The sequence below is a fragment of the Megalops cyprinoides genome, chromosome 9 (assembly GCF_013368585.1).
Source record: "Megalops cyprinoides isolate fMegCyp1 chromosome 9, fMegCyp1.pri, whole genome shotgun sequence".
In the NCBI taxonomy this organism is placed as follows: Eukaryota; Metazoa; Chordata; class Actinopteri; order Elopiformes; family Megalopidae; genus Megalops; species Megalops cyprinoides.
The window spans coordinates 30135552-30163151 of NC_050591.1; the positions used below are offsets into that span (position 1 = coordinate 30135552).

General features: G+C 44.7%; 1 protein-coding gene across 1 annotated transcript in view; it reads right to left on the reverse strand.

The window, feature by feature from the left end:
- The window catches only part of nbeab (neurobeachin b), a 269175-nt gene that overhangs the window by 191314 nt on the left and 50261 nt on the right, over window positions 1-27600 (reverse strand). The window contains exon 2 of the mRNA XM_036537414.1: window positions 1073-1304. Coding sequence (XP_036393307.1) covers window positions 1073-1304 — 232 coding nt within the window. The remainder of the gene's footprint in view (window positions 1-1072; window positions 1305-27600) is intronic.

Sequence of the window (27600 nt, forward strand, 5' to 3'; positions counted from 1 at the left end):
CTACATATAAATTGCAGTCACATATAGACCATAACAAAAATGAAATTCCATTATTCTTCATTCTTGAATGGAGCTGCAATTTTAATATTCACTTTAAGCACCATATTTCAATCTTATTACGAAACAGCCAGTGACTAATGAGATTTTTTTTTCCTTTTTTATTCAATCGTTCCTCTCCATTTCTCAGTCTGAGGAACTTCACAAGGACATGAGAGTATTTTAATCCACCTCTGCAGACGGTGGTCACAGCCTGAGCCTTTTAACAAGGTTTATTGATTTATATCACCCAACCACTTGTTTAGGACAGACCTGTCAAAACATAAAAAAATTCATTGAGGGGGAAATAATATTCGCTGTTATATTTTATCTTCTGAAAGCTAACGGATGAGTTCTGGGTAATGTAAAAACATCCTAATATGTACATACTGTTAGTTGTTTCCAGTTAGAGCCACAGCCATGACAGATCCTACATGTTTGTGACAATGTCTTTGTGTCTATGCGCATTACCTTTCCTATAATTCTGGCTGTGATACTGCAGCAATCATCTCATCTGTAAATGATGCACGCACACTCTATCCGCACCTCCATTTTCGCATCATTTCTAAAGTGCAGCCCAGCAGGGGCATCAGCAGAATAGCTTCTTGTGCTCTGTCTGCAACTTTACCTGTTGGGTGTGCTCTACATGTGTGCTTGTGACAGGAATACAGTATCCTGCAGTCTTTGAATGCCAGTAGCATCAACTCTACATATGCCCCTATAAAAAGTTTGTAGTTGGCAAATCTACAATGGGGTCATTAAGAGTGCTACTGAGTTTCGGTCAAATATCATGGGATCACAGTCCAGTAACCAAACTCATTTATTTATGAGTGGAGTCATGTGTGCAAGATTAATTCCACACACACCACTCCTGTACTGCTTTGTATCTCTCATCATGCATGCAATAAATCCTGCAAACCAGCGCAAAGCCTCACACCTGTGCTAACAGCTTTCTAAGCACTAGTGTTTACTCATGTGTCAAATCAGTTCCAACTCGCACCACCTGCAACAGGTGTGCAGCGTGGGGCCCCCGTACCTGCGATCATGTCATCCACGGAGCTCATCTTGAGCAGCACCTGCTGGATGAGGCCCACCTCGGTGCTGGTCTGCAGGTTCCGCACGCTCTTGCGCAGAATGGCCGTGAACATGCTCCAGATCTCCGCCTGGCAGGTCACATCACAGTGCTCCAGGAGCTCCACCATGCAGGCGATGCTCTCCGCGTCCTGGATGATGAAGTTCATCTCCAGGTCAAACTCGCCACCCACCAGCTGCAGAGGGGGAAGGAGGGAGAGGGGGAGAGAGAGAGAGAGAGAGAAAGAGCGAGTGAGTGAGTGAGCGAGCGCAAGAGATTTACTGGGCTGTTTAGCCTGTCAATAAAAAGGAGACCAACCCTCAACCTCTAAGATCCTGATTGCAGTTTGAGATCCAAGGACGCTGGATATTTAATGGAAAATTTAATCCCCCCATTGGTGGTAAAGGAAGGAGGAAAAAAAAGAGCCAAACAATCACCCCCTTCTACTCACACAGAACAATTATCGTTAAAATAGCAGTAAACAACAATCAATGATTTCATTCTTGAAGCTCAACAGGCATGAAATTGACCACCTCGGGCGCAGTCTGGTGTGTGGAGAGAGGACCCGAAGCACTTTGGATGCTGAGCGCTGGGGCAGGCATGCAGAAAATACCGCCCCAGTGCTTCATAGTAACATAACCGTGATTGACAGACGATATGCGGCCGGAATCACAGACAGCCTATCCCAGCGTGGGCGGTGGAAGTTATTGTTCCACTGTGCGTGAGTGCGGCGTATAAATCAACACGTTGCGTTTGTCACGGCTCTCTCCCCTCCCAATGAGGTCGCTTTTAACGAGATTGTTCTGGTCCTTTAAACTGACTGACAGTCCCCCCCTCCTCCTCCTCCGAATAAGTACTGTACCGCTCCCCTACTGTAACAGCTGATGGGCGCCATGACAACCCATCTTGGTAATGGCTTTTCATCTGAGAGATAGCATGTGTGAGAGCAGCGGTCCGCTAATGAAGCACTAAAGTGCAATACTGCACAGTGTAGCATGGCCATGGAGAGGGAAGAGCCAGTGAACATGATCCACTTCCTCTTCGTAAAAATCACTACTGCATGATTTCCTTTGGTTGTGCTGACTGAGAGGTAGATGTAAGAGCTGTCATTACAGATTTCTTTAATTAACTTCATCTCGCACAGACCGGAGAAGTTAGCATAGAAGCAACTGTGCAAATTATCCATTATGCATAGCTCATATACTGCAGTGCGTGATCCCACACTGTTTGCAAAGGAGTTGAAGCTTAGGCTACAAGATACAATAGACCCTGACATGTTACTGGTACAAAAACAGCTTAGCGTGAATATGTACATAGCCACGCTTAAAGGTGTAGCTCAATTCAGAGAGCTCTCAGTGTGAGTGGAGTGCAGTCTTGATGATGAGGGAGGCAAGCCACTGATCCTGCTCAGCACCAGAGACATTGTAGGTGATTTATTCTGCTTATGTCTAATTTTTTACTGAAAATTTTAAATCCAAGATAGCTAGGGCTACTAGCTAGCATTTAAAGCTAAAAAGCATGCTATGTTCACACACTGCTTTTAATAATTCAACCAGTGTCTGATGCGCATGAGAGAATTTTTGACTAGACGTGAATAGATTTCTGACCAGTCACTTACTAGCTATCATTCAGTAGTCACCATTTAATTCCGAGATGCTAGAACACACATTCTGGGATTAGCAAAGTCTGTTTATAAAAAGAATGAGACATCTTTAGTGTATAGTCAAGGGCTAAGCAATGACAGCATTACAAAAAAAGCTCTCCTAGTGCGCCACTAAAACTGCTTTAGAAGCTAGTGAAAACTTAAAAACTGGAAATGAACACTTGTGAATTTGTGAATTACTGAATCATAACATACATTTGATTGACTTAGCGAGGCAGACAGGGAACCATATGGAGAGCAGGGATTGGTATATTTTGGGATGTCAAGGTGAACTGGGAGAGGCCTTTGTCCTGCAGTTGCCCAAAATAAGATGATGATTAACAATGCAAGACACAATGTTCGGTTACAGTAATAACAAAGCTACACAGGTTGAACAGGAGGCACACACAGAACTTACACTGGTGGAGAAGGCAGAATGCTTGCCAGACAGTGCTTGTCCTGCCTCAACAGGTTCCTGTACATCAAAACAATCCTGAGCTATACAATTTACATGCAGATATACGCACGCACGCACGCACGCACGCACGCAGTGCTTCTAAATATAGTCTGCATTAACGAGAACATGAAGTGCGCAGGCACACCGATTCCCCTCCACACCGCTGCACAACCTCATTAACGGCACCCCCAGCCCACCTTCCAGGCCAGCCAATCAGAAAACTCTCCCTGTGCTGTTGTATACAGCCTGGCAGACATGTGTTTATTAACCAAACACAATAAAGTAACATCCTGCTTTGATGTTCGGTGGATTTAATCGTTCTGACAGACAGTGCCCGCCGCATCTGTTTGCATGTGCACGGAAATCTAATCAGGTGGGCCTAGGGTGCAGCAAGGGACTGCGCAGAGGTACCGCGGTACACTTTTACAGGGGGGGGGGGGCGAAGGGGGTGAGGGGGGTGAGGGGGGTGAAGGGGGGAGCAGGGACAAGGGACCACGCCCAGATCTCACTACATTGTAAGGCACAACCTATAGGTGGTGGGAGTTTAATAAAACGTGGCTTGCTTGCGTGCTTGTTTTTTTTTTTTTTTATGAAAGACAAGAGAAAGGCCTCGCTGTGTTCTGTTTTAAAGAAAAGTGCTCTCCACCTTCCATGGGGGTTGCTGCCAGACCAATATAATCTATACAGTATGTCTTAGGCCCGCTTTACAGCTGTTTGGCCTGTTCTTGTTTATATAGTTTCACCCCTCTGTGCAGCCTCTGTTTTGGAATTGGATATTGCTCATAAGGCTCAACTCCACAGCCACAAATTTCTGGGCTGGGGTTTGGATTTTACAAGCAAAAGACAACTCTAACTAGGCTCATGTACAATAACTTCACACATCCAATCGCTTGCCAAAATTTCAAGAACGCCTAAAACACAACAAGGATGAATAGTCTATTAGGGTCCTCTTGACTATTGTTTAACAAATGCTTTTTGAGGTCCATTAGATTAGATTAGATCACACCATTAGACTTGCAGATGAGGCTGCTCAACAAAGCAAAATGAATCTATTAGAAATCTGGCTCACTTGGATATTCCATCTGAAGGCAGTCTACCAAACGATGTGAGTCACTGTCATATTTAAGAGCTCTGCATTTTTCAGAGCACAAGATACTGTAACTCATCGATATTATAACTCAATATACCACTTCTCAGTTTTCATTAGGAATTACCCTATTTTGGTTTAACTTAATATGCAGTATTATTAAATTTGTAGCTAATAATGTAGACACAAAATTATACAGTTCAGAGCTCATCTTTTTAGTGCATAGCTCCAAACATTACTGTACTGTTATAGAATGCTACGCTAAACCGTTTGTGTCTGCCAGGGCTACACCAGCATGTAGCGACATAATCCAGAGCCAGCGGAAAGCATTATTCACGCAAATTTCCAGCTAATGAGTTAATGAAGCCACAGACCTGCATGAAGCCACAGACCTAAAAGACAGCTCTGAAACCGGGAAACGGCTCTTCTGCACGCAAAATTCATTAGGTGAAAATCAGCAAACACTGGAGGAATTAAGCATAAAGAAGAAGAATCCATTCGCTTCCTACACGCACCTTCAACTGTGTATTTCCCATTTGTCCATATTCATTGATTTTAAATTGTAAAACAATGTATTTGGTATTTGGTAAATAACCTTTTGCCTTCTGCATTTTATTAGTGTAGATTATAATGTACATGTTAGATACAAGAAAACAAGAGAGAAGGTGACAGTGAGCCTACACTGTATATAATCCAGTGCACAACACAGCATGACTGTCTGCGTAAATGTGTGAGATATGAGGTATCGCAGGGAATCTGCCATGTGACAGGACAGCGGAATGGTGATTTGAATATTGCAAAGGTATGCCAAAATCATACTGCACAATCCCATCCAGATTCATCCTTTTGTCCTGGATCGCCTCATCTCAGTAAAAACATTCAAAATAGACCAAAATAGGTCAATAGAATATGTAAAGCGATGGGAACACATCAATACATAAAGATGAAAATTCTATTCAGATCCTAGATGTCAGAGATATGACAACACTTTCACTGAAGGAGTCTTACCATCATTTCTGAATGAATGCTTCCACACGGCTTAATATCATAATAAAGACAGCAATTTGCTGTCTCATTGACTCTTGCAAATACAGCACAACGTTCAGCTAATACCAGAACTGCCACAACCAGTTACTTTGACTGTTTTCAGTTTTCAAATTTCAGTTTCTCCGCCTGCATAACATGTTCACATGTTATGTTTGTACAAGCTGAAGGGTTTTTCAGACACTGTTGGGGTGACGAAGCCAGAACAAAAGTTTGGTAGGTCACCAGAACATGGCCACTCTTAAATGTACAGAGTTTTTTATGAGAAGACTGTATAGATCTGACAGATTGGTCCACTCTGGATATGAATCTCATTTCTACCCAATCAGAGGCACTGGGCCTCCCAACCCCTACACATTATCCCCCCCCTTTCTTGTCCTCATTTACAAACACTAAGAAATGTAAAAAGGATGGCTTCATGTCATCTGAGGAGCCATGGTCTCTAACAATGACACAGAATGTTGTAATTTTGAATTTCACGAAACAGAAAAATGACAAAATGTTTCATGGCCCTGAGAACATTAAACATTTACAAACATAGATATTGCCGTTGACCCATTCCACATCACTAAGAGTTAAATTATTGAAGACGGAAATGTTTACCATATCTTTCAAGAAGTAAGAAGTTCAAGTAGTAAGCCAGGTCTGTGAAATAAACAAAGATGTCTCATAAGCCAGGTTGTTAGCCAGCTTGCTCAGTGGCTAGACAGGTAATTTAGGAACACAATTTAGATAATGTTAGGAAAATAGCTAAACAGAGTTCAGCCAATTACGGATCCGCTTTATGAAAGCAATACAGCACTCAAACCTGTGATACATCATGAATAGTGGAATGGAGTGGTTTGATATCTGAAGAAAAGAAAGAAAAAGAAAACTTGTTCAATCATGCTTTTGTCTGTTTATCAGCATTATTTCTGGGGGGGGGAGTGCTGCTTCAAAATAATTGTGTTTCGTGAGCTCCACTTCATGAAACACGCTGTACCTCGAGGTGAATACATCATCTCATGCCTAGTCTCTAATGTTGTCTCATTCTGGTCACAGCTTTTTCAGCACGATGAGTTTCTGGACAGCAGTAATTTAATTTATCCTCGGTCCCACAGGCCAATGAAGAAGAGCCCACAAATCTCTCAGCCCCTTACTTGACTTCAGCTAATGCATTTTCCCCACTTACTTTTTAATTTATGTAATTTGTGATTATTCACTTGGATGCAAAAATACATTAAAATTTACTACAGCTTTCGTTTATGAATTCCAGAGTGTATCTTTGCACAATTAATGGTTCCGTCTGCACTGAAAACAAAAACTTGCATGAACCTAAACTTCCACAGTCCTGAGGCACAGTCTAACTTGTAATTTAGTAGGTGTGCATATTGCAAAGCGAGAAATTGGTTTTGCAGCAGAGAAATCCCCATTTCCCTTGACAGAAATGTCACAAAATGACTTCCTCTGCTGTAATGCAAGTGTAATAAGTAGACACTGGTCTTCTAAATCCTGCTCTAAGTTGTTTTCTGATCTTCATGTGAGCCTAAAAAGCACAGTGGCAGCGGGGAATCATGTTAGCCATTTACTTTTTTTTAAAAAAGTTGAGAGCTTACCAAGCACAGATCTACCTCCACTTTTTGAGAATTTCTGTTGAATTCAGCCATACACATTTTTGCCTGTTACCATGTCTGGCTAAAACAGCATATTCAAATTTGCATCAGTTCAACAGACTAATTCTACAATTTGAGTAAGCATCTGGACCCTGCATGCTTTTAAGATATCAAAGACTACAAAGAACAAGTAACATTGACTAGGCCCACATCTGCAATGTACTGTGCAGAGAGAAAGACTAGATCAATGCATTCTGGGTCTTTGTACGAGGTTTAGTTAATATGAAGTTACTTAAGAAATCACAAAAGTATTTAGGCCTAAAATGTAAGCATGTTCTTAGCTACTAAACCAATCAAAACGAATCACAACCAAAGTTTTATATGGATGCCTGTCATAAGGCGAGGAACAATACAATCAAGACATTCAAAAAGATATCAAGTTACCGATCAAGCACTAATGACTTAAAAGAACTTATACTGAACACACTCATTTTCCCTTGAGGTGGAAAAATCTCCATTCCAGAAACAAAACAGTGCTGCAAACTAACTGGGGAAGGAGCTCGTGAGCCAACACTCTGCCCCCCCCCCCCCCCCCCCCCCCGGTACAAAGCTCCAGTGTGTTTTACACACAACACGTGTGGCACGGACGCCGGGCAGAAAGAGGCCCTTGAGGCGGACACAGTGAATAGGCTCATGTAGAGACACAGGGGCCTGGCGAGAAGGCAGTCAGCTGCCTGGGACAGAACAAGAGCTCCATCGCTGCTGACCCACTGAGCTGAATTTGGAGGGCTGTGCCACCTCCAAAAGGCCGTGCTAAATGGGAGTCAAGGGTTCCCCTTTGTGTGGCCTACACTCACACGGACATCTTATCCCCATCAATTAGAGCTCCCTTCATTGAGAAAGACACTCTTCCTGCTCGGGTGCACCACACAGTTTTCAAAATGCAAATGTGCGATGATGATAATTACCATCATCATTATTGTCGTTACTATTAATAAAGACAATAATAATGACAACAATAAAACAACAACAATAATAACAATAATGATAATAATACACAAGGACTGTTGACTACATGTAAGATAGACATTCTTGTGTTTTTGTTTCCCCTAATACAGCAGTACCAAAATAAATCAGACCTGTCTAACACTTCCATACATTCATTTATGTATGTATGTATATTATTTATTTATTTGGCAGCTGCTGGGAGCCAGAGTGACTAATAATGTATATTAAATAAAAACAAGTAAGCAAGCTTGAGGTGATATCGAATAATTTATAGTGTGTCTCCTCTGATAGTACTTCTGCCTTTTAGGAATTTTAGCTGCTGCTGCTCCTGGCTGTGGTATTAAGGCAGAAGGCTGGGAGCAAGCTGAATGCAAGGCACACACTGGACTACTTCTGGAGACTACAGAGACCGGATTAAACTCCCCTGGAGTTCTTTTCTGCATCAATGGAAAACATGCATCCTAAATATCAATTAATAGGGCTAAACATATTAAAATCAATGGTTTTAATACCATTCTAGAGTTGGTCCTAATCCCGAAGCTTGCTAAGTGTGAAGGTTCTCTGCAGCCTTGGATCTCGGAGGCAGTAAATTGTAACAGAAAGACTGCTATAAATAAAGTCAGTGATCAAAGGTCTCACTCACATGAAGCTTAGTGGTTGTGTGCGGATTTTTTTCCCTTTTTTTTTTTTTTTGCTTTTCTGAGAATAGAGGCAGTTTCTGGCAATTGCTCTCTAATTAATTTGTATACCTGTGGTGAAGTTTTAGAGGTATATAAATATTGCCAACATATAATCAGCATATTTCCTTCATCAATGTTTCACTGATGAAGGAAATATGCTGATTATATGCAAAATATCTGAATATTTTGACTTTGAAAAATGTAATCTAGGTTTTCCTCACTGTTCCCCAATTTCTTCTAATCCTGTTTATAAAACTTAAACGTACATAAGATCTCCATTTCAAGCGGACATTAACCATTTCACGATCAGACATCTCTACCTCCCAGTCCATCAGCAAGGTTCTGTTATCTGAGGTCACTTAACCAAGCTCTCAATGCCATTCTGACCAAACTGACCAAATTACTTCATTGGTTGGTGAAATTGAGACAGTGATCACACAAAATCAAGGCCATCTGCAGCCCTATCCAAACATAATCAAGGCTTTAAGGGGAATGGTCAGAAAACAGCGCCAATTTGGCTGACGTTTTGGTATATAAAGTGCGCCAAGTAGAGCCTGACAGCTTCTGCAGATTTTTGCAGACAAAAATCTCGCTGGGTCAGAACTCGACTCACAGACAAGCTTCACTTACTATAATTTACCTGGAATTACAGACCCTTGGGACCTGCTTTAGAGGGATTACTTTGGACAGACGATTTCTTATCACTGATGATTTTCGCACTTCAATGTCTGTCACGGAAAATTCAGCAGATATTAAACAGCGGGTGTCACGTGCTGCACATACACTCCCTGAGCTTCTTTTCAGGGGAGCTGTTCTGGCTGTCTATTGATTTTTTTTCTTTTTTTAAAGAGTTCAAAATGTAATCTACAGCCGTCCGTAGCCAAAAGGCACCCTTGTGGATCATCCTCGCAGATACATGTGTTCAGATGACACTGACCTCTCCAGATAAGACTTCTTCAATGTAGATTAAACATCTCGAAATGACTTCAGCTACAAACTCACTCAAATGGAAATAATGCCCTTCTATAAAACCCGTGTTTAAGGACCGAGCTGGAACCGCAGTGATTGTGATTCTACCTAAAGGGCAAATTTGTCTCCGTGCTGGGTAAGGACAGGAATACAAAGTTCTAAATTCTCATGAAGGAACAGGAAATACCAAACCTCAGAGGATTTCTTTTTTTTTTAGATCAAGGGATAAAACGCCAGTGAATTTTGATGTGAACCTTCAAAAGAACGAGCAAATGAGCTTCAAGAACAATAGTAAAATTACAGTAACAGCAAAAAATAATAAGAAGGCATCTGGGATGGTTTTTGCAGTTAGGTAAACTATGACCACTTGTTGGTGCACAGAAGGGGGGGAAAAAAAAAGCTTGACCAAAAAAAGCTGCCTGTTTCTCCATCTCATAAAACACAAATCAAACGTGGCAGAAGCCGGGGGCCTTGCTTTGCTCATCTGTTATTAGCCTATTGTGTAACACCCCTGGCCCAGCTATAGCACATGCTGTGCCGTGGTGGAGGGGACAATGGCTGCCCGAGCCCGGGCTGCACCGTGCCAGTGCCCCTCCCCGCGCCATTAATCACTTGATTCAAAAGCTGGGGGCTCAGCAGCATCTGAAGTGAGAAGGTCTAATTATGGATTCGGATCTCAGGAGTAATTTGCACCCATTGTGCTGCAAGAGGTAAATGAAGACACGGAATCGCAGATTATGCACTTAACGCGCGGAAAGCACACCTTCTCAGCCAACCAGGAATTAGGCAAAGAGAGATAATTACGTCTCATTTTCATCACGGTTCCCACTTTAACCCTACGAAAGACATTGCTGTATATTTTAAAACTTTCAAATACATCACGTTTTAAATTGAGCTTCAGGCTATTTATTTGGGGGGGGTGTGTATGGGGTGTTTTATTTAGATCCTCAATTGTTTATATAGACAAATTCTCCCATTTTAGCCACGTGCCTCTAGTAATTAGTTTCTGGAGCCATTGATACCTCTGCATCTAACCTAGAAGAGGCTTAAATTGTATGAAATTTCATAAGTAAATTAGTGGTGTGTCTGGTATGCTGAGGTTGGGCGTGCAAAGTCCGCTATGAGGAAGAGACAGATTTGGCGAGCAAAGACTTGCCAGGTTTTTCACTTAATGGAATTATCACGAGGAGCAAGAACCGGAACACAGACATCAAACACTAGCAGTTTCTGTCAAACTCTCAAATTTGCACCGCAGCGCATGGAATTCAAATCATCCCTTGCCTTATTATTACAAAAAATTCCTCCACAGGAGTCCGAGTGAAATTCCAAACATTGTTCCCTGTTAATATGCAGCAGCTGCAGTATTAGACGAAAAACCTCCAAAAAAAAAAAACAAAAAACAAAAAGGAATCTATAAAAAGGCTCGTAGCCTAATTATAATTAACGGAGGAACTACCATTTCCATAACACTGCCTACTTCCCAGCTGAGCACGGATCCCTCCCACATACCAGAGGAAAAAAACTGGCAAAGAACATCATCATTCTCAAAATAGCCTATATCCACTACATGTTCGCAAATATAGGCCCCATATCTGCATGGGAACGCTGACCCATTTTCAACAATGAGAGACCTCTCATCCATCTTTTGGAGTAGAACTTCCAATCAGCCCAGGTCCCATCTGAGCAGCTGTTGTGCTGACCCAGGGGATCGACCCCTGCACCTCCATCAGTCTATTATATGGCCCTCTCAGAGTATTCCCACGGTGCCTGACTGCAAATGTTTATGGCATGCAGGTGACTAAGAGCCAAAACCAATCTCCAGTCCATCGCACACGCCTTCCCCGAGCAACACCCAGGAGGTGACGCACAGGCCTTTGTCACCACTAACTAGGTGTTATTAGCAGAAGCTGTATTCTGTCCCAGCTGCCATCTGCTCAGCCAGTGGCCCAAAGCCCCCTGGGAAATTCAGTCTGCGGTGCCAAGTCCTGTAGTCCTCACCAGCCAACATGATGCTGGCTGAAAACCTGCAGACGCAAAGACCAAAGCCTGCCTCAGTTGATTGATTACATTTATTGTCCATTAGGAAATTCTCTTTTGCACCAGGGGAAAAAAAAAACATTTTAGCATAAATAGTAAACAAGGACAGCATAACCTTCATCACAAGGTGTGCACAAACTTTATAAAGTTGAGATATGACACATAGGCTACACTGCTATAAAGGCTACACACAGTATTCATTAAAGCTACAGTAGCTAAAAGCATACTCAGTGAGCTGCTTGCTGATAGATTAATAATACAGAGCTCTGAATCTTCGACCTGATGGTAGTTTTTATCTCTCTCCCTCTCAGCCTCTGGAATCCTCCTAATTGAATCAGGCTCAAAGACTAAATTACGGATATGTGGACTAAGCACCTAAAGAGATGTGGGGTGGAAATTTTCAAACGTTTGCACAGCTTTACCGTCTCAGAAATGCCTCCAAAGCAAAAAAAAAAAAAAAAAAAAAGAAACACAAAACAAAAAAAAATTCCCTTCACTATAAAGTCCTAGTCTATCCATAGAGAGAGTAGTGGAGGGGGGAATCAAAGGCAAAAAAGGGTAAACAAGTCCCCAAAGGATGACCGACTGCAGAGTGGGCCTCCATTTTGCATTCAGCAGAACGCTGGCGGTAAACGTAAAAGTGACATTTGCAGGGAAATCGCCGCGCACGTTTTCCCAAACCGATAAAGACATTCCGGCGACGTGTTTATTCACCATCTGAGGTGCTGCGGTGAATCAATGAGGGGGGGGGGGTCCCTCCGCGTAGCTCTAAGTGTCAATTTCAGAAGGCGGAGAGGCGTCGGGATGAGGGAATACTCCGAGTCCTGTCCTGTTTCCTGTGCCTGCTCTGAACAGCCGCCGGACGCGGTTGCTGTGATGTGCTTTCCCTCGGTGCTCTGACTCTCCCCGTGATGACGGAGAGATCGGCGCGGCACTCAGTCAAACCCCAGCACCAGGAAATGCCAATTTTGCACCCACAGCACAGCAATGGAGGCTGAATGCAGTTAATTAAACACTGCGGTCTCTATTGATAATTTAGCCTTTGAATTTGATGGGGTTTTAACTTAAGTAATAACGCTCTCCTGGAAGAACATAAAAGGTTGTAATTGAATGAAGGACTCTCTGAAATGCTGTATAATCTCACCGCAAAATCAACCCCCAACGGTTTATTCATGCTAGCTCAATCCTGGTATAAACAGCATCTATGTCATTCGTGCTGAGCGCACACTGCTTTCTGTATACAAATTAAATCTAGATCACAGAAAATATCTTTTTGGGTAACACAACATAAATCTTATTTGTGACTACCATGTCTTTCACATCATAGAAGCTAAGGATGCCATTTGATTTGTATATTTTGGAAACAAATATCAATTATGTTCAGAGTATATTGAAATAGGCTATAACAATATGGGAGAATAGAGTTTTGTCTTTCAAATTGTTTTCTATTATGTTCTTGCTGTATGACAACTGAAGACTACAGTAGTCAAACAGCAGTGTTTCAGGAAGAGGGAAGAGAGGTGAAAATGATCAGTTCATACTACTACTGTGATTACAGTGATGAATATGACTGTATGATGATGATGATCAGGATTACAATTATTTATTTGCAACACAAATCTTACATGTTGTCTGTATATGCAGTTGGAAAAAGCCATTCAGAATAGGTCAAGATTTGCTCAAGTACACGGCAATGCAAAACGCAGGAATGAAGCCCGAAACCTGTTTACAGTCTGGTCCCTCAGCCACTCTGCTGCTCATATATTTACTGCAGATATACAACATGCCATTCGTTCTATTACTCCAATCTAATTTAAGACCCCCATTCCCTCAATATGCCTGCCAATTATGTGTCACTTTTAAAAAGAATGCCTGAGAAAGTACTCCCCGCAAAGGCAAAGGTAATTGGTTCATTTGTGTTTTTTGGCAGCGCCGAGCGATTCATTTGTCGCAGACGGCTCGCCGTGTAAACAGGGGGCTACATGGGAGACGGGAGCGCAGATTTTTACAAATGATCCACAAATGAAGAGCGGACACAACTGGGTCACCGCCGTTCCCTGAGCAAAAGGACAAAAAGCATTTTTGGTGGGGGGGGGGGGGGGGGGGGGTCATTGTAAATGAGTTTTGTGAGAAACTTTAAGGGAATGCAGGATTGTGTCAGTAAGGCCTCATGCTGTAAGGCGTAAACGATGGCACCACTCAATCTTCTGATGCGCGATGAGACCGAATCAAATGAGACGTTATCAAAGGGACAGACAGCTGCACCAAACACCCGGTGAGCAGGAAGCAACCAGGAAAAAAAGGTGATTGAAAGTTTAATTAAAAACAAAACCTTGAAACATGAAAGCCCTTCCAAGAGGCCTTTATTTAGAACGTGACAGGAAAACTGTGCCTTACTGGGCCAAGCTGTGCAAATTTGACAAGAAACTCGAGAAAAAGACCCACACCAAAAGCTGTTGGGTTGCTTTGAAATAATGAATAATGCAGTGATTTTTTTTACTGGAATAACCTGTCATACAAAAAATAAAGAATAATAAACACATAGATAAACATACACACACATAGACACACATTAATGCAGACATGCACACATATAATGTCCACACCATCATCTTTACACAATATACTCTGCAAACAGTGAGCAAATGTTTTTTCATCCTACCCATTCTCCAGATTGCTCAAAGCACACAAGTCATGCACACTTTCAGTGCCAGTTCAGTGAGAGGAGCGTGGCCACAGTCATCCTGCTACCCTCTGACAGAGCTTTAGCGTATGGGAATGAACTGGACATTAATCAAGAGGCATAAAGTCAGCTGATAAAAGCGTCAAGGTGGCAAGTACCCCACTTGGTACCTGACATTTCCCTTTTCCATTTGAAGTTTAAGGGGCAGCCAGGGCTGTTTCATGAGACATCAGCAGTTCACCTTACAATGATCATTTAACAAACACATCCATTTGGAATTTGGAAAAAGTTTCTGGATTATTAGAGTAGTATATTTCGGCAGAGTAGAGCAGTATTTCGGCAGTTTATTCAAACTGAGCGTGCGCTTAGCCCCGCCTCACACGCACCATGTCACATGGATTTCAGCTGTCTCACAGAGCCAATCAAGGCGCCTTTTTTTACCGCAGGAAAACTGCGCTACTGGGAGCCAGGGATACAAGAGGTTACCAATCCCACTCCGATTAAGCCTCTGTCCTTGACAGCATGAGCAATGAGCAACACCAAAAAAATTAATTCCTGCGCTGCAAGCGCACAAAAAAAAGCTCCAATGTAATTTTCCATTATGAAGGGGAACAACTGAAAATTGTTTTGGAGACCGAGGTCTTTGTTGCTCAATTTGCACGTATTTAGCCTTTCGGGGAGTCCTGAACGCAGACTGTAATAGCCTTGAGACACTCAGCACCCAGCATCCAATTGCATTCTCATCGGACTCAGTAAACGCACAAAAGCTTTAAATCCCACGGAAGGAGGCGAGAAACCTAAGGCAATGATTTCCAAAAACCCTCATATTACCCAGTAGTAGCCAAGCAATCCACAGCAGTTTGCCATAAACCACTCATGTTCAAACAATTACTCGAAGAAAAAAAGCGAACAAAAGATATCAGATTTGTATTGAAAAGTACATTCAGCAAGATACAGTAAATTGCATTGAATACTCTCCTGACACCCATTGATCGATGCCTGTTTCCGCTGCTGTCGATGCTGAAGTGAATGCCATTCTTGGGTGGTAAGGCCCGCAATTGTGTACTGTTGCTGAAATATATGGCTTAAATGTTTACACAAACAATTTTCTGACACTAATGGACAGACACTATGGAGATCTCTTCAACAGCAGTTTGAGAGTGCAGAAGCCTTGGGGAAATCACTGTGCAACAAGAGCAAAAATAGGCATTTTCAGTGGCTGTGATCTCTTTGGTTGACGACCTTATTACTTATTTATTTTTTGACCCCGGTACATGCAGTTTCATGGGCCTGTCTTTGAGGAAGTCAATCGTTCACTCAGTCAGTGAGAGACAGTATGGTCGATAAGGCTGCTTCATATTACCATAAAAAAATAAATTTTAAAAAATGTAGTGTAATGAAAATGATGAGCAGTATTGGCTGTTCCTGTCAGATTACACACAAAGACTACACACAGGGAACACCAGCGCGCAGGACCACAGTCAGCACAGGACATGCATTACACGGACATGTTCAAGACCCAGAAAGCGCCCGCAGCGACACTCCATGCCCCCCGGGGGGGTTAGCTCACATCTGTGGGCGAGCACATCGCAGGGGGGCTGCGGCCCAGCTTGCCCTGCTCACTTCCATCTTTAGCTCTGGCTCAGAGATGAGCATCGAGCCGTCACAGGGCCCAGGCCGAGGCTCCCCCCAGGGTCTTCACACCCAGCTGGGGCTCTGGCAGGAGACGGCTTGTCAGTCAGCATGTCGAGTGTCATCTTAGGCGTCTATCAAAGTCCCCGCACAGCTTCCAATTTGCATTTATTATCAGGACGAAAAGACATACTCACAGACGGGCACTCACACACAGACACACTCTTGTCCACACACACACTCTCTCTCTCTCTCTCTCTCTCTCTCTCTACTCTTGACGTTAATGCACAGCTTATCTCATGTAACACGCACATATACAGACATTATTATGCACATAAAGTCAAACACATTCTCATATATCGCATTTACTCACAGGCAAAAAAGCTCACACATGCATCCATTTGACCACATATATTCTGAATTTTTACAGAGAACAAAATTATTTCCCACAAAATGCTACAGCTAGGATGTACAGAAAGTGGCTCTGAACGTCAAAATCAAAAATTCTCACTCTGGAACACTGCTGATGAAATAATGTACGTGCTTTGTGCTTTTTCAGATCACAGCTTTAACAGCTTTTTTATCAAGAAACTCTGTTTTTATGTCAAGATTTTCTGATTGATAAGACAAACGGCAGACAGAAGTGCTTCAATAAACATGGGGCAGGAAACAGGTCTCAGCTGAGCACGGCATGCGGCCCAGAGATGAAGACTGTAACGGCATGGAGCAACCAAGGAGCTCGAGCACTTCCTCAGAGAGGAGGGAAGGAGGCAGGCCTACCCTGAATCAGACTCTACGCTGAGCCTGATTTCACCGCAGGGCCCCTGACACCAGCACTCACTCCCTCACTTAAGAGGAACCACCATCAGACGAGCTACCTGACGATTACTCCTCACTCTGCATGGCCATCGTAGAAATGTTCACCTTCCCTCTTAATCACCCCTATGCTCAACTTCATCTTCCGAAAGACAAAGACAGTATACTGTGGAAGGTTTTCTTTTTTTCTTTTTTTAAGCGTAGTATAGAGTTAGATGCCAGATGAAGGCATTATAAACAACATAACAAAAACTACAGATCATCAGCAGAGCATCTGGCAGTTTATACCCTGCCCGGATCTGTAAGTGTAGTAAGAACAAAGGAACCGAAGAAAACTGACAGAACTTCCAGAGGGGCCTTTTTCGGTTCCGTACCTGTTTATTACAAACACAGCGTGCAAACGCACGCACAACCCCAACATCTTATCAACAGCAGCGAGGCAATAGCCCGCTTTTGACTTCATATTGAAATCGCAGTGAAATATGTGTCACTTGACCTTTATCGTGCGGCGCTGCTGATCTCCATCTCCGTGTTGGGGGGTGGGGGGGATAATACAGAGCTCAGAGAGTGGAAAGAATAAAGCCCGAGTGTGTTGCCTCTGACATCACTGTTCACGGCACAATGGGACGGGCTGGCTTAAAAAGCGCGGTTTGAAAAGGACACTGCCAGGGAGCTAGAGATAACAGGAGCGCACTTACAAGCTGTCACTGGATCGCCCGGATATGGAGCTCTGAGCGGCGAGGCGAGACATAAATACTGTTAAACGCAGCCAGATCCCTGGACCTGCCATGCCGTCTCTCAACAGCCAATCAGAGACTGCTTCCCCGCCCACTCCTCTCTGCAAAGCTCTGCTGCCATTCTGTGTGTCATGAGACCTCGCGCCCTCTTGACCTTTCATGGGTTAAAAAAAGGACTTCTATTTTCTCCTTTATCTCAATGCTCTGCTAATTTATAGGTCTTGATTGGAGGAACCTAGCATGACCAGACCACAAACCCGTGACAAAGGGAGTGAGCAGAGAGTCACATCCTGGTAACATATCCAGGTTTTCAAGAGTTCTAATGTGCACTGAATAACTTTCCCATTGGAGCTAGAGGTTTTACATAAAAAGGACTCATTTAAGCCTACTGCTTGTTTTATTGCGGTCACACTCCATAAAGATGAACACGAATGTAAACAGGAGTTTAAAAAAAAATCTGGCAATCACTGAAACTATGATTTAATGCAGTGCATTCTGACAGTGCTTAACCAAGGCTCAGAAACACATGTAGGCTACACTGCTAATAAAATTTGCAACTTCCCACGTGAAATCTGACACAAAATCTCTGTGCAACATCTAAACATTTGTCTGGATCAAAAACTGTCTTGAGTCCATAACTTGAACAGTTACAGATACACCAAGTGCAAAACAATAAACATCTCTAACATGACAAGGTGTTCTACAGCTATTTAACACCATAGAGAGTAAGCAGGGGTCTTCTATGCAGCTATGGAGTTAACAGCTTTCTAATCTGGGTCTTCAGGAGTAGAGGATAGCTGAGATTAAATCATTATCCCCCGCCAATGCCGCCCATAATCAGAGCGCTCACAGTTAGCCACTTCATCGGATTAATTAGAATTAAAGTCTGCAATGTGTTATGTAACCGTTCTGATTTGCTTAATCATTCAGATTCCATGTATTAACTTTAGGTAGAAAGCGTTGGTTAGCTAGTCATCATCATCTCGTTACATGAGTAAATTAAACAAAAACATACAATCAAAAATAATTACAAATACTGAATTATGAACTGAACTGTGCATCAATGTGTCATAGTGGGAAGGAACTGGACTTGTAACCCAAAGGTTGTAGATGTATTCCTAGGTGCGACACTGCTGCTGAACCCTTGGGCAAAGTACTTAACCCAGCATTACCTCTGTAAATATCCAGCTGTATAATAAAATGTAACAAGTGCAATATATGCAAGTCATTCTGCATAAGAATGTAGGCTAATTCAATTGTGAATACATAATTATTAAATGAATAAGATGACAATGGAGAACACTATTTAGATCATCACTGGGTGTAATTTATCAGCCTCTATGGATTTCGTGAGTTATCTACATGGGTAAAATATGGTTTGCACGTGTACCGGATTACATGTAGAATGACAGCCATAATCCTTCTTGCTGTACCTCAGACACACTTAGGAGGCAAGGCAACCAAGTAAGGACATTAGTGCTGAATAAATGAGGGATAAGACCACGGATTGACTAAATGGTGTGAAACAGAGCCTGGCCCTTCTGCAGCTGGTATACAGTTTGACTGACAGGATGCCGCTTCAGAATTCAGAATAGCAGTGGCACAGAGAACTCTCTCTGAACCAATCAGAACTCAGGAAGGTGCCATGGACACTTAGTCTGTCTCAGAACTAATGAGAACATAGGACATCAGGTGAGAATGGAGGGTTTTTTTTTTTGTTTTTTTGTTTTTTTACCAGAAGTAACATGTTCCCGCTACTGCTGACAGTCTGTATGCCCTCTTGCCACAAGATAAGCCAGAAGTAAGCCAGAAGCTTCTCTTTCTCCTTCTCATGTCCCAGATTTTTGTCTTTCCATTTCTGTCTCTCAGCCCTCCCTCCCTCCCTCCCTTCTCTGACATCCCGTGAGCTCGTAACATCGCACCCTGTCTTCAGCACGGCCTTAAAGCACCTGAACTTTGCGTTCTTTTCCGTGTCACCACCGCCAAACAGGCAGGCAACACATATTCCACAGCGTTCATAGTGACGCACAGCGCAGCTCCACAAACCCGGGGTGAGCAGCGAGGGGTAGGGGTGCGCTGTTATGGGAGCTGTGGGCAAACAGAGGCCAGGCCCTACGGCCACACACTGAGGATAAACAGTCTTGAGTGATGGCCTATCACTGTCAAAACCAATACAGCATCATTTCACCCCCCCCCCCCACCCCCCTTGCTAAACTCCATTCATCTTCTGAAAGCTCATGCGCACAATGATGTGACCCAGCACAGACCCTCCATGCGGTCACAACTCGGCCCTCTGCGCAGGTGACATCTTCCACGGTCACGAGACAGTGCAACACCTTACAGCGTGCAGGACTGGTACCTGGCCGCGACTGACTCTCCCCGTTCCTCCGGTAAAGGTACCCAGGTTGAGAAAATCTTAGGGAAAAATGAAGACTTTCATGTAAGGTATGGAGGAGGAATTAGATTAGTGTCTTTTAAAGCGGCATTAGCACCCATCCGCATTCATCCGTGTCTCATTTAACATCCCACAAGCCGATTTAAAATTAGTCATGTTCTCAAGGTGGAGCCCTGGGAGGAGGGCTAAGAGCAGTCACACAGGAGTCCTTACGAGCGGCAATGCAAGCCGGGAACAAAGACGAAGCCACTCTGGATGCGACACTGCGTGATGTTATTTTAAAAGTTTGCAGCGGCTGGGAGAGAAAAAAAAAGAAAGAAAATCATGCCGTTCGAAGGATCGCATTTTGATTTGTGCTGCGTGGTGGTGTCAACGCAGTTGAAATGCTGACTGCATCAACAACAATGCGAGACGGGCGCGCCAGGAGGGAAGCACATTCCGCTTCGCAGGAAATTAAGTACGCGGCTTCTCTTGTAGTCCGCGCTGGTGCGTTAAACGCTCGTTGTGTCACACTTCCTGATTAAAGATAGCCTCTCTATTTCCCCCCACCCCACCTCACCTACCCCCCCAAACAAAATCAGATCCGCCTGTCTGGGAATTAGCATACTTGCACCTCAGCCCTTAAGACTTTCTCCTCACTCCTGAGAGTGTAAGGGGGATGAGGCGGGGGGGGGCTTGGAGACTCTCCGTATCCATGGTGACGGGCATCAGAGACTGGACCACAGTCGGTTTCGAGGCGAGCCTTCAGCGGCCACTAAACTGGGTGAAATATAAACGGAACAGATGTCCTAGTTACAGAAGCTGAGAGCGTGCTTGAGCTGAGAGAGGGCTGAGAGAGGACACAGAGAGAGCTCTGCTGCCCAAACACCACATATTAATATTGCGCAGTGTATCCCAGGCCCGGGCTGGCCAACTTCAGCTTGGCACTGCGAGGGGACAGAGCATCCAGAAACGACTGGGAAATGCTAGAGAGAGACTTAAACCTTTCCAAAACGATTTCCATTCTCCTTTTTATGTAGGTGCCCCTCTCCGATTGCATGCGCCAACGGACAGAAGAGCATCGTGGGGGTGGGGGGGGGGGGAGGAACCGAACATCTCCAAAAATAGAGGTGAAATGGGTGAAATGAGGACTTCATCCCCTGGTACCATTTTGTGTTAAATTTTTTTTTTTTTTTTTAAAAGTGACGCATGTCACTTTTAAGAGCCTTGGACATGCAAAAGGCAGGGCCATGCACAGCGCAGGCGGACTTCAAAGGGATTTCACCGCGGGCGCTTAAGAATTGGGCGGGGGTAAAAAATCACAACCGTAAAGGTCAAAGCGGTGAGACAGAGATCAGAGGAACAAACGGGCCCCTGGCTCTGGCGGAAGCGCCGAAACGCGTCCCCGGGCCCCTGCCTCACCGTCTGACGCGTTTAGCCGCGATCCGATCTCGGCGTGTGGTTGGGGCCCCGGCGCCGACTTTTTTCATGGTTTACGGTCATGCAGTGAGGCAGCTTAATCGCGAGGGAGACGTGCGTTCCAGAGCTTATTCTAATTCGGTCATATCTTGCTGTGTAACTTTGGCTGCACTCCAAACTTCTCCGCATCACCTTCAATGCACTACAGCATCATTAGCCAGGGTCTCTGCACAGTTCTCTGCACAGTCAATTGGAAAATAGGCTACTACACTGCAAAATATACATAATCAATAAAAATCTACAGTAAATCAAATATACCTATGAAGCAGGACGACATTATATCAAAGTATACCATTTAAACAGATTTCAATACATGAATAGGATACTACTTTTTCCACAACACCTCAACATTTTTTTTACATTCATATATTTCTAGACAGCACTATACTGGATTTTCTCTGAATACTGGGTATAAAAACAATCTTTAACTGAACATCAGAGTGAGCTCAAAGTAAGTTCATCTCTAAGGACTGGAATGACCCTTGCTATCGTAGGCATGTCATTTCCATTCCTCATTGTAAGCATGGAGGAAGCCTGGGACTGTATTTACCCTGCCAGGCTCCCAGCAGCACACAGGAACACCACACCCACCTATTAAAACAACTATGTTCAGTGGCATCCGCTGTGGAAAGTTTGCCATCAATGGTGTGATGGAAGGAGCAGACGTTCCTTTCATTAGACGTTCAGTGCTAAAGAGACACTTCAGAGTCTGCCCTACTGCTGACAAGCATTTACAGCGAGTCGTGTTTGCTCTCAGGAAATACACTGATGGGGAAAAAATGACTGCATCGACACTTTTTCTCTTTGTCCTTTCGAATGCTTTCGGCGTCTTTATTTCTGAATAACTTTCCTCTGTTCTAAATTAAGATTAACAAAACTGCTATTTCAAAACTCAGAATCAGACCTACTAAGCTTCTTTAAAACTTGAGGAATTCAGTCCTTAATAAACCAACAGAAAAAAGTCCTATATCTTAAGAAGTGGTACTCTTGTGTTAAGGTAAAAGTCTCTCAGTGCCCCATTTGATACAAAGGCAGGTTGAAATAGAATCTGGGAGCTCATGCCCCTATGTATTGCCAGATTCTATCCACAGCAGATAGGCATCTGGTGCAGTGGTATGGTCCAGGAGAAGCGAAAGAGTTAAGATTTATATATATAATGTGCAGGAATATGAATGAATGTGAGGATATGTTGCACTCTGTGCAGTTTTACTATAGTCCTGACACAGCACCAATGCACCATGTCCAATTACAGAATCCAAAAGAGAAAAGGGGGTAAAGTGAGCGATGTCATGTTTCCCATCACTGTTCATTCTTAGGATCTGTTTTATGCATTCTGAAACTCAGTACTCATAAACCATGTTAAGCTTGATTTTTACAACCTATCAATTCAGCATTTTGGTTTTTACAGCTCACAATGTGATTAAACTTGGTAAATGGGTTCAGGTGCTCCACTGATTGCAATATTTTTGATAATGAATAACAGTAAGACAAGTAATGATTCCAAGACCTCATCTCCTCCTGCCAATTACAATGACAGTTTATGAGGAATAGGCATACCTGTTAGAGGCAAAATGTCTTTGTCTTTCAACATCCTTCTTATTCAATATGTCCCCTCACTCCCGGTCTCTCTCTCATTCTCTCTCTCTCTCTCACACACACACACACACACACACACACACACACACATATATATATACATACACAAACTATGATGGCCTGCAGACAGCAACAGGAAGACACAGCTTCCACTAATGTGTCGGGAGAAGGAGAGCAGTTCCTCTTAGCCAAAGCAATGCAAATGAGGACATTAGCATACCTAGCAGAGAGCAACCTTCAGCAAATGTATCAATCCCATGATCCTCTAGACCGCTAAATTAAAGGTGCATATTGTACCCTTCATATGAATTTCTAGCATTCAGTTTAACTCAGACAGCATTGGTCTGTCAGTCCAAGGGCAGAGAGGCCTACAGCAAAAGCAGCAACCACTCAAATTTACACACACACACACACACACACACACACACACACACACACACAAGGATTAAGAGAGAATGAGTGAGAGCTACTTGGTCAAATGAGTACAGAAGGAACAAAAGAGAGAGAGAGACAGAGAGAGAGAGAGAGAGAGAGAGAGAGAGAGAGAGAAAGAGTGATGCTTGCACAGCACAGCCCTCTCACTTGACCCCGCTGACTGTCCCTCCCAAACAAACACAAAATTCCCATCTGTCAAACTCCCACCAGTGTCACTCGGGGGTTAATGACAACAAATGGCCGGACTGCTTTTCACACAGGGAGAGGAAGAGGAGAAACGTCCCGATGAGGTCTTCATTACGAGGAGAGGGATCCCTGTGGGCCCAGGTCTAGTTCAGACGTCCTCTTGTGCACACGGAGACCTGGAAGCTTCCTCAAACAGCTCACATTCAGATCAAGGACAGCTGTGGCGCGGCTCGCAGCAGTGCCCACGAGGCAGAGAGACACATGAGGTCCTCCTCCTGGATTACACAGGCTCGTATCTGACTGGTCTTCCCTACACCCCACAGCAGGGATGGGTAGACTACAGCCCTAGCTTCAGAGTACAGGAGGTGTCAGGATTAAAGACCATAATTCTGTTCAAATATGAACGTGATGTTATGTGAAAGTTACATGTTAAACAAATTTAACAGAATGCTATTTAAAAATTATTCAAGAATCCTGGTGAAACATCCATTGGTTTGGCACATCTAGACACAACAAAGGTGTTTACCATATAAGGCATGACAGGAGTGTGGCCACAGACCTACAGTACTGACCAGCAGTCAACTGAATACAATACAATTGAATACAATTGAAAAAAGTTTATGCTTTTAAACGTGACTGATGTGTCAAAAACCTGCTTGGCCATAACAAGTGAGGAAAAACAGGAAGGAAAAAACAGCAGAAGGACAAAAACATGGTTGCAGCAACAAACTTTCAGCCATTCTGGCGTGAAAACGTAAATAAAGAAAAACACAAGAAATGTCTAACATCTGTGATACGATCATGCTCAATACATCGACTCGTGTTACATTCTCAGCAGAAAAGTCTGCGGTCTGTCAAAGACCCAGACTGGGCTGTAGATTTATTCCCCTCCAGTGCATTCATGTGTGGCCAGTCCACAGAAACAAAGCAATAATGACGTAGTGAAACCCATCCACTTTTTACGACCGAGTTACTGCAGATGCTGCGAGATGCAGGTATGCCAGCCGCGTCATGAAAAGTGACTCAGTTCCAGAGTGCTTACAGCACTTATAGCTGCGCCTGAGATATCGGAAACCATAACACATAAAATATCAAACCATACATCCTGATCAGAAGACTGTTCCTTGAAAGTCTGCTCTACAGCTAAACCCTTCACACTGAGGCTGACAACAACAATGACACAAATAGCACAAGTATTTCCTCCCACAGACATAACAAAATTAAACGCATAAACTGAAAGACTAGGGGAAATCTGCTTCCATTCTGAGAGTCTTCTCTGGTTGCCAGGTGACACTTCCCATGGGGATGAAGCAGAGCTTGCTTAGCTCACATGACAGACAATCCCAGTCAGGTACGGCCTTGTTCAAACAGTGTAAGCCCCCAGAAAAAGCCCACCTGTGACATGTGACACGTACCTCTCACCCGAGTTAATGAAGCGCTGCTCAGAGCCCAGCCCCCAGGCTCGCTCTGTTAGCACATGCCCCGCCCTGATAAATCACCACAGCTCCTCTGAGTGGCAGGGCCGCTGCCTGTACAGGCCTGGAGTGAGGGCCCGTGCAGCGGGGGACGTGCTGACACGCGTCTGTCCTTGCTCAGCACGTCCGGAGCTTAAAATTAATCAGCAGATTGACGGCGGTATGAAACCGCCTCGTCACAGGCACCCGCCTGCCCACGCCACCCAGGACCAGAGACCAGATCCAAATCCCTGGAAGGACCACCAGACGGTTTTATATCGGTGCTCCAAACCACAGGAAGGACCCCAGCCAGTTTCAAACCTTGTTTTACACTGGTGCTCCAAATCACCAGAGGGACCACCAGGCGGTCGTACACCGGTGCTCCAAATGCCTGGAAAGACCGCCGGAGGAGGTTTTACGGAGCTGGCGTCACCGCGCCACTGTCGTTATCTCCTCAGTGACACACTGCAAACACCACAGGGCGCAAGCATACGGTCCAAGAGGCCAAAGCCAAAACACTGTCAAGCGCGTGCTCACGATGGCAACCCTTTTTTAATGTCAGACGGAGCCGTCCGCGTGCACTCCCACACCGAGCACAGCAAGGTGACGGACCACCGGTACGCAGTGCCAATTACTGACGTTCTGCGGGAGCCGGTTTCAAACCTGCAAAATAAATAAATGTGAGGGCGTAATGAGCACTTGCATGTGACGAAATGACAGCCTCGTTACGGCCTTCTAAGGATGGAGAAACAGGAAGTGAAGCTAACATCAGCCTCGTTAATGCTTTCTAAGGATGGAGAAACAGGTAGTGGAGCAGCCCTGATGGAGAGGACATGGTTGGCATGTGGACACGTGGTTTTTGTTCTTTGCAGTCAGCAAAGGCAACACCCCAGGAGCTAAATCAGCACCGGCCAGGGGCAGCGAACAGGAGGTAACAGCCTGTTGCTGGACGGTTACTCGCCGTCCTTGCCGAGGAGCAGACAGAGAAGGGGAATGCAGAGTGATTTACGGGCGCTGCTCTGTGGCCTGACCTCTGCACCGAATCCGTGAGGGACCCAGACGCCCCTGCCTCCCGAGCTGTGTCCGGCGGAGAGGAGAGAGAGAGAGAGAGAGAGAGAGAGAGAGCTGAGCAGGCGAGCCAATTGGGGGGGGGTTGGGGGGGGCTGCGGGCCATGGCCTCCGGGGAGAAAGGGATTATGTAAATAATCTCGGGCGCGATGCGGGGCCACGTTCCGGAGCGGCTGCGGGACAGAGTGACTTACTGGGCCTGTTACGCTGGTACTTCATGCGCAACTTCAAACGCTCAATCAGAGAGGGACAGAGGGAGAGAGTGTAAGAGGCAGGACGGAGGAGAGGGAACAAGAGGAGGCAAAAAAAGAAAGCATGAAGGAGGGAGAAGGAGCTGGGTAAATGGAGGGAGGGAAAGAGATGAGAGGAACAGAGAGAGAGGGAGAGCGTGAAGGACAGGACAGAGGAGAGGGAATGATGTGAGAGAAAAGGAGAGACTGAGAGAGGAAAGAAATGGAGAACATGAGAAAGGAGGACACAACAGGGGTAAAGAACAGAAAGAAAAGCAAAGGAAAAAGAGGGCAGAAAAGGAAAGAGGAAGAGAAAGGAGAGAGGGAAAGATATAGGCGGCCGTCAGAAGGGGGCTGTGACCATACTGCCTGAGTGTGATCCTCTCCTCTCTAGCCCTTGACATCAGCTGGCACAGAGTGGCACTGAAGCTCAGGCTAGAAGAGGAAAATAGACTTGCAATGAAAAGGCTGCAGGTTCTATGCCCAGGTACTAAGTTGGATGTTCCTCCTGGATGAGGCTGCCTGCCAAGGAAATGGGCAATGCATTCAGAAACCTGCAAGCATTCTGAACACATTTCACTAGCTCCATCCAGCACTTGTGGGGGGTGGCCACCGGACTGTCAAGCAGGGAAACGGGGCACTCCATTGGAGGATTCTGCTGTGGTATTTATGAGCCCCACTTCATTGGAGGTTACAGAGCACGGCCTGAGGGCATTGGATGACTGACGATGACAGGACCCTGCAGGATTGCCTCGTCCCTGTCACTCAGGGGCCTCGTTAGTTACAGTGCGCGTCTGTGAGTGACCTCTACAGGAGAGTTATGGGAGGAAATGTGCTTTCAAATCCAACCTGACAGTGTGTCAGATGGGATTTAAAGCAGGGTGAGCACGAGGAAGGGTTAGGGCATCTCCTCCTTCCCGTGGAACAGACTCAGACTCACGCGTGAGGTGTGCTTTTCACCACACCGCACGAGTAACACATGCAAACCCCACTGGCAAAGCAGGCCGGGGAATGACCTCACTGCTCGCGTGTCGCACGCTTCCCATGGGTGTCGCCTCCGCGGGGGCAGCGCACCTGCGTCACACGGGACACACCCCATCTGTGCTCTCCTCTGCAGCCGTGTACACAGGGGAAGGGGGGGGGCGGGGGTGCTGTGCTGGCGTGTGAGCCGGAGCCAGGCACACAGCGTGTATCCAATTTTCTGTTACGGCTTCCTGGCTCAGAGTAATTCCTTTGCTAGACGCTCTCGCTGTTGAATTTCTGCACTCCATCCCCTGGCCTTGTGA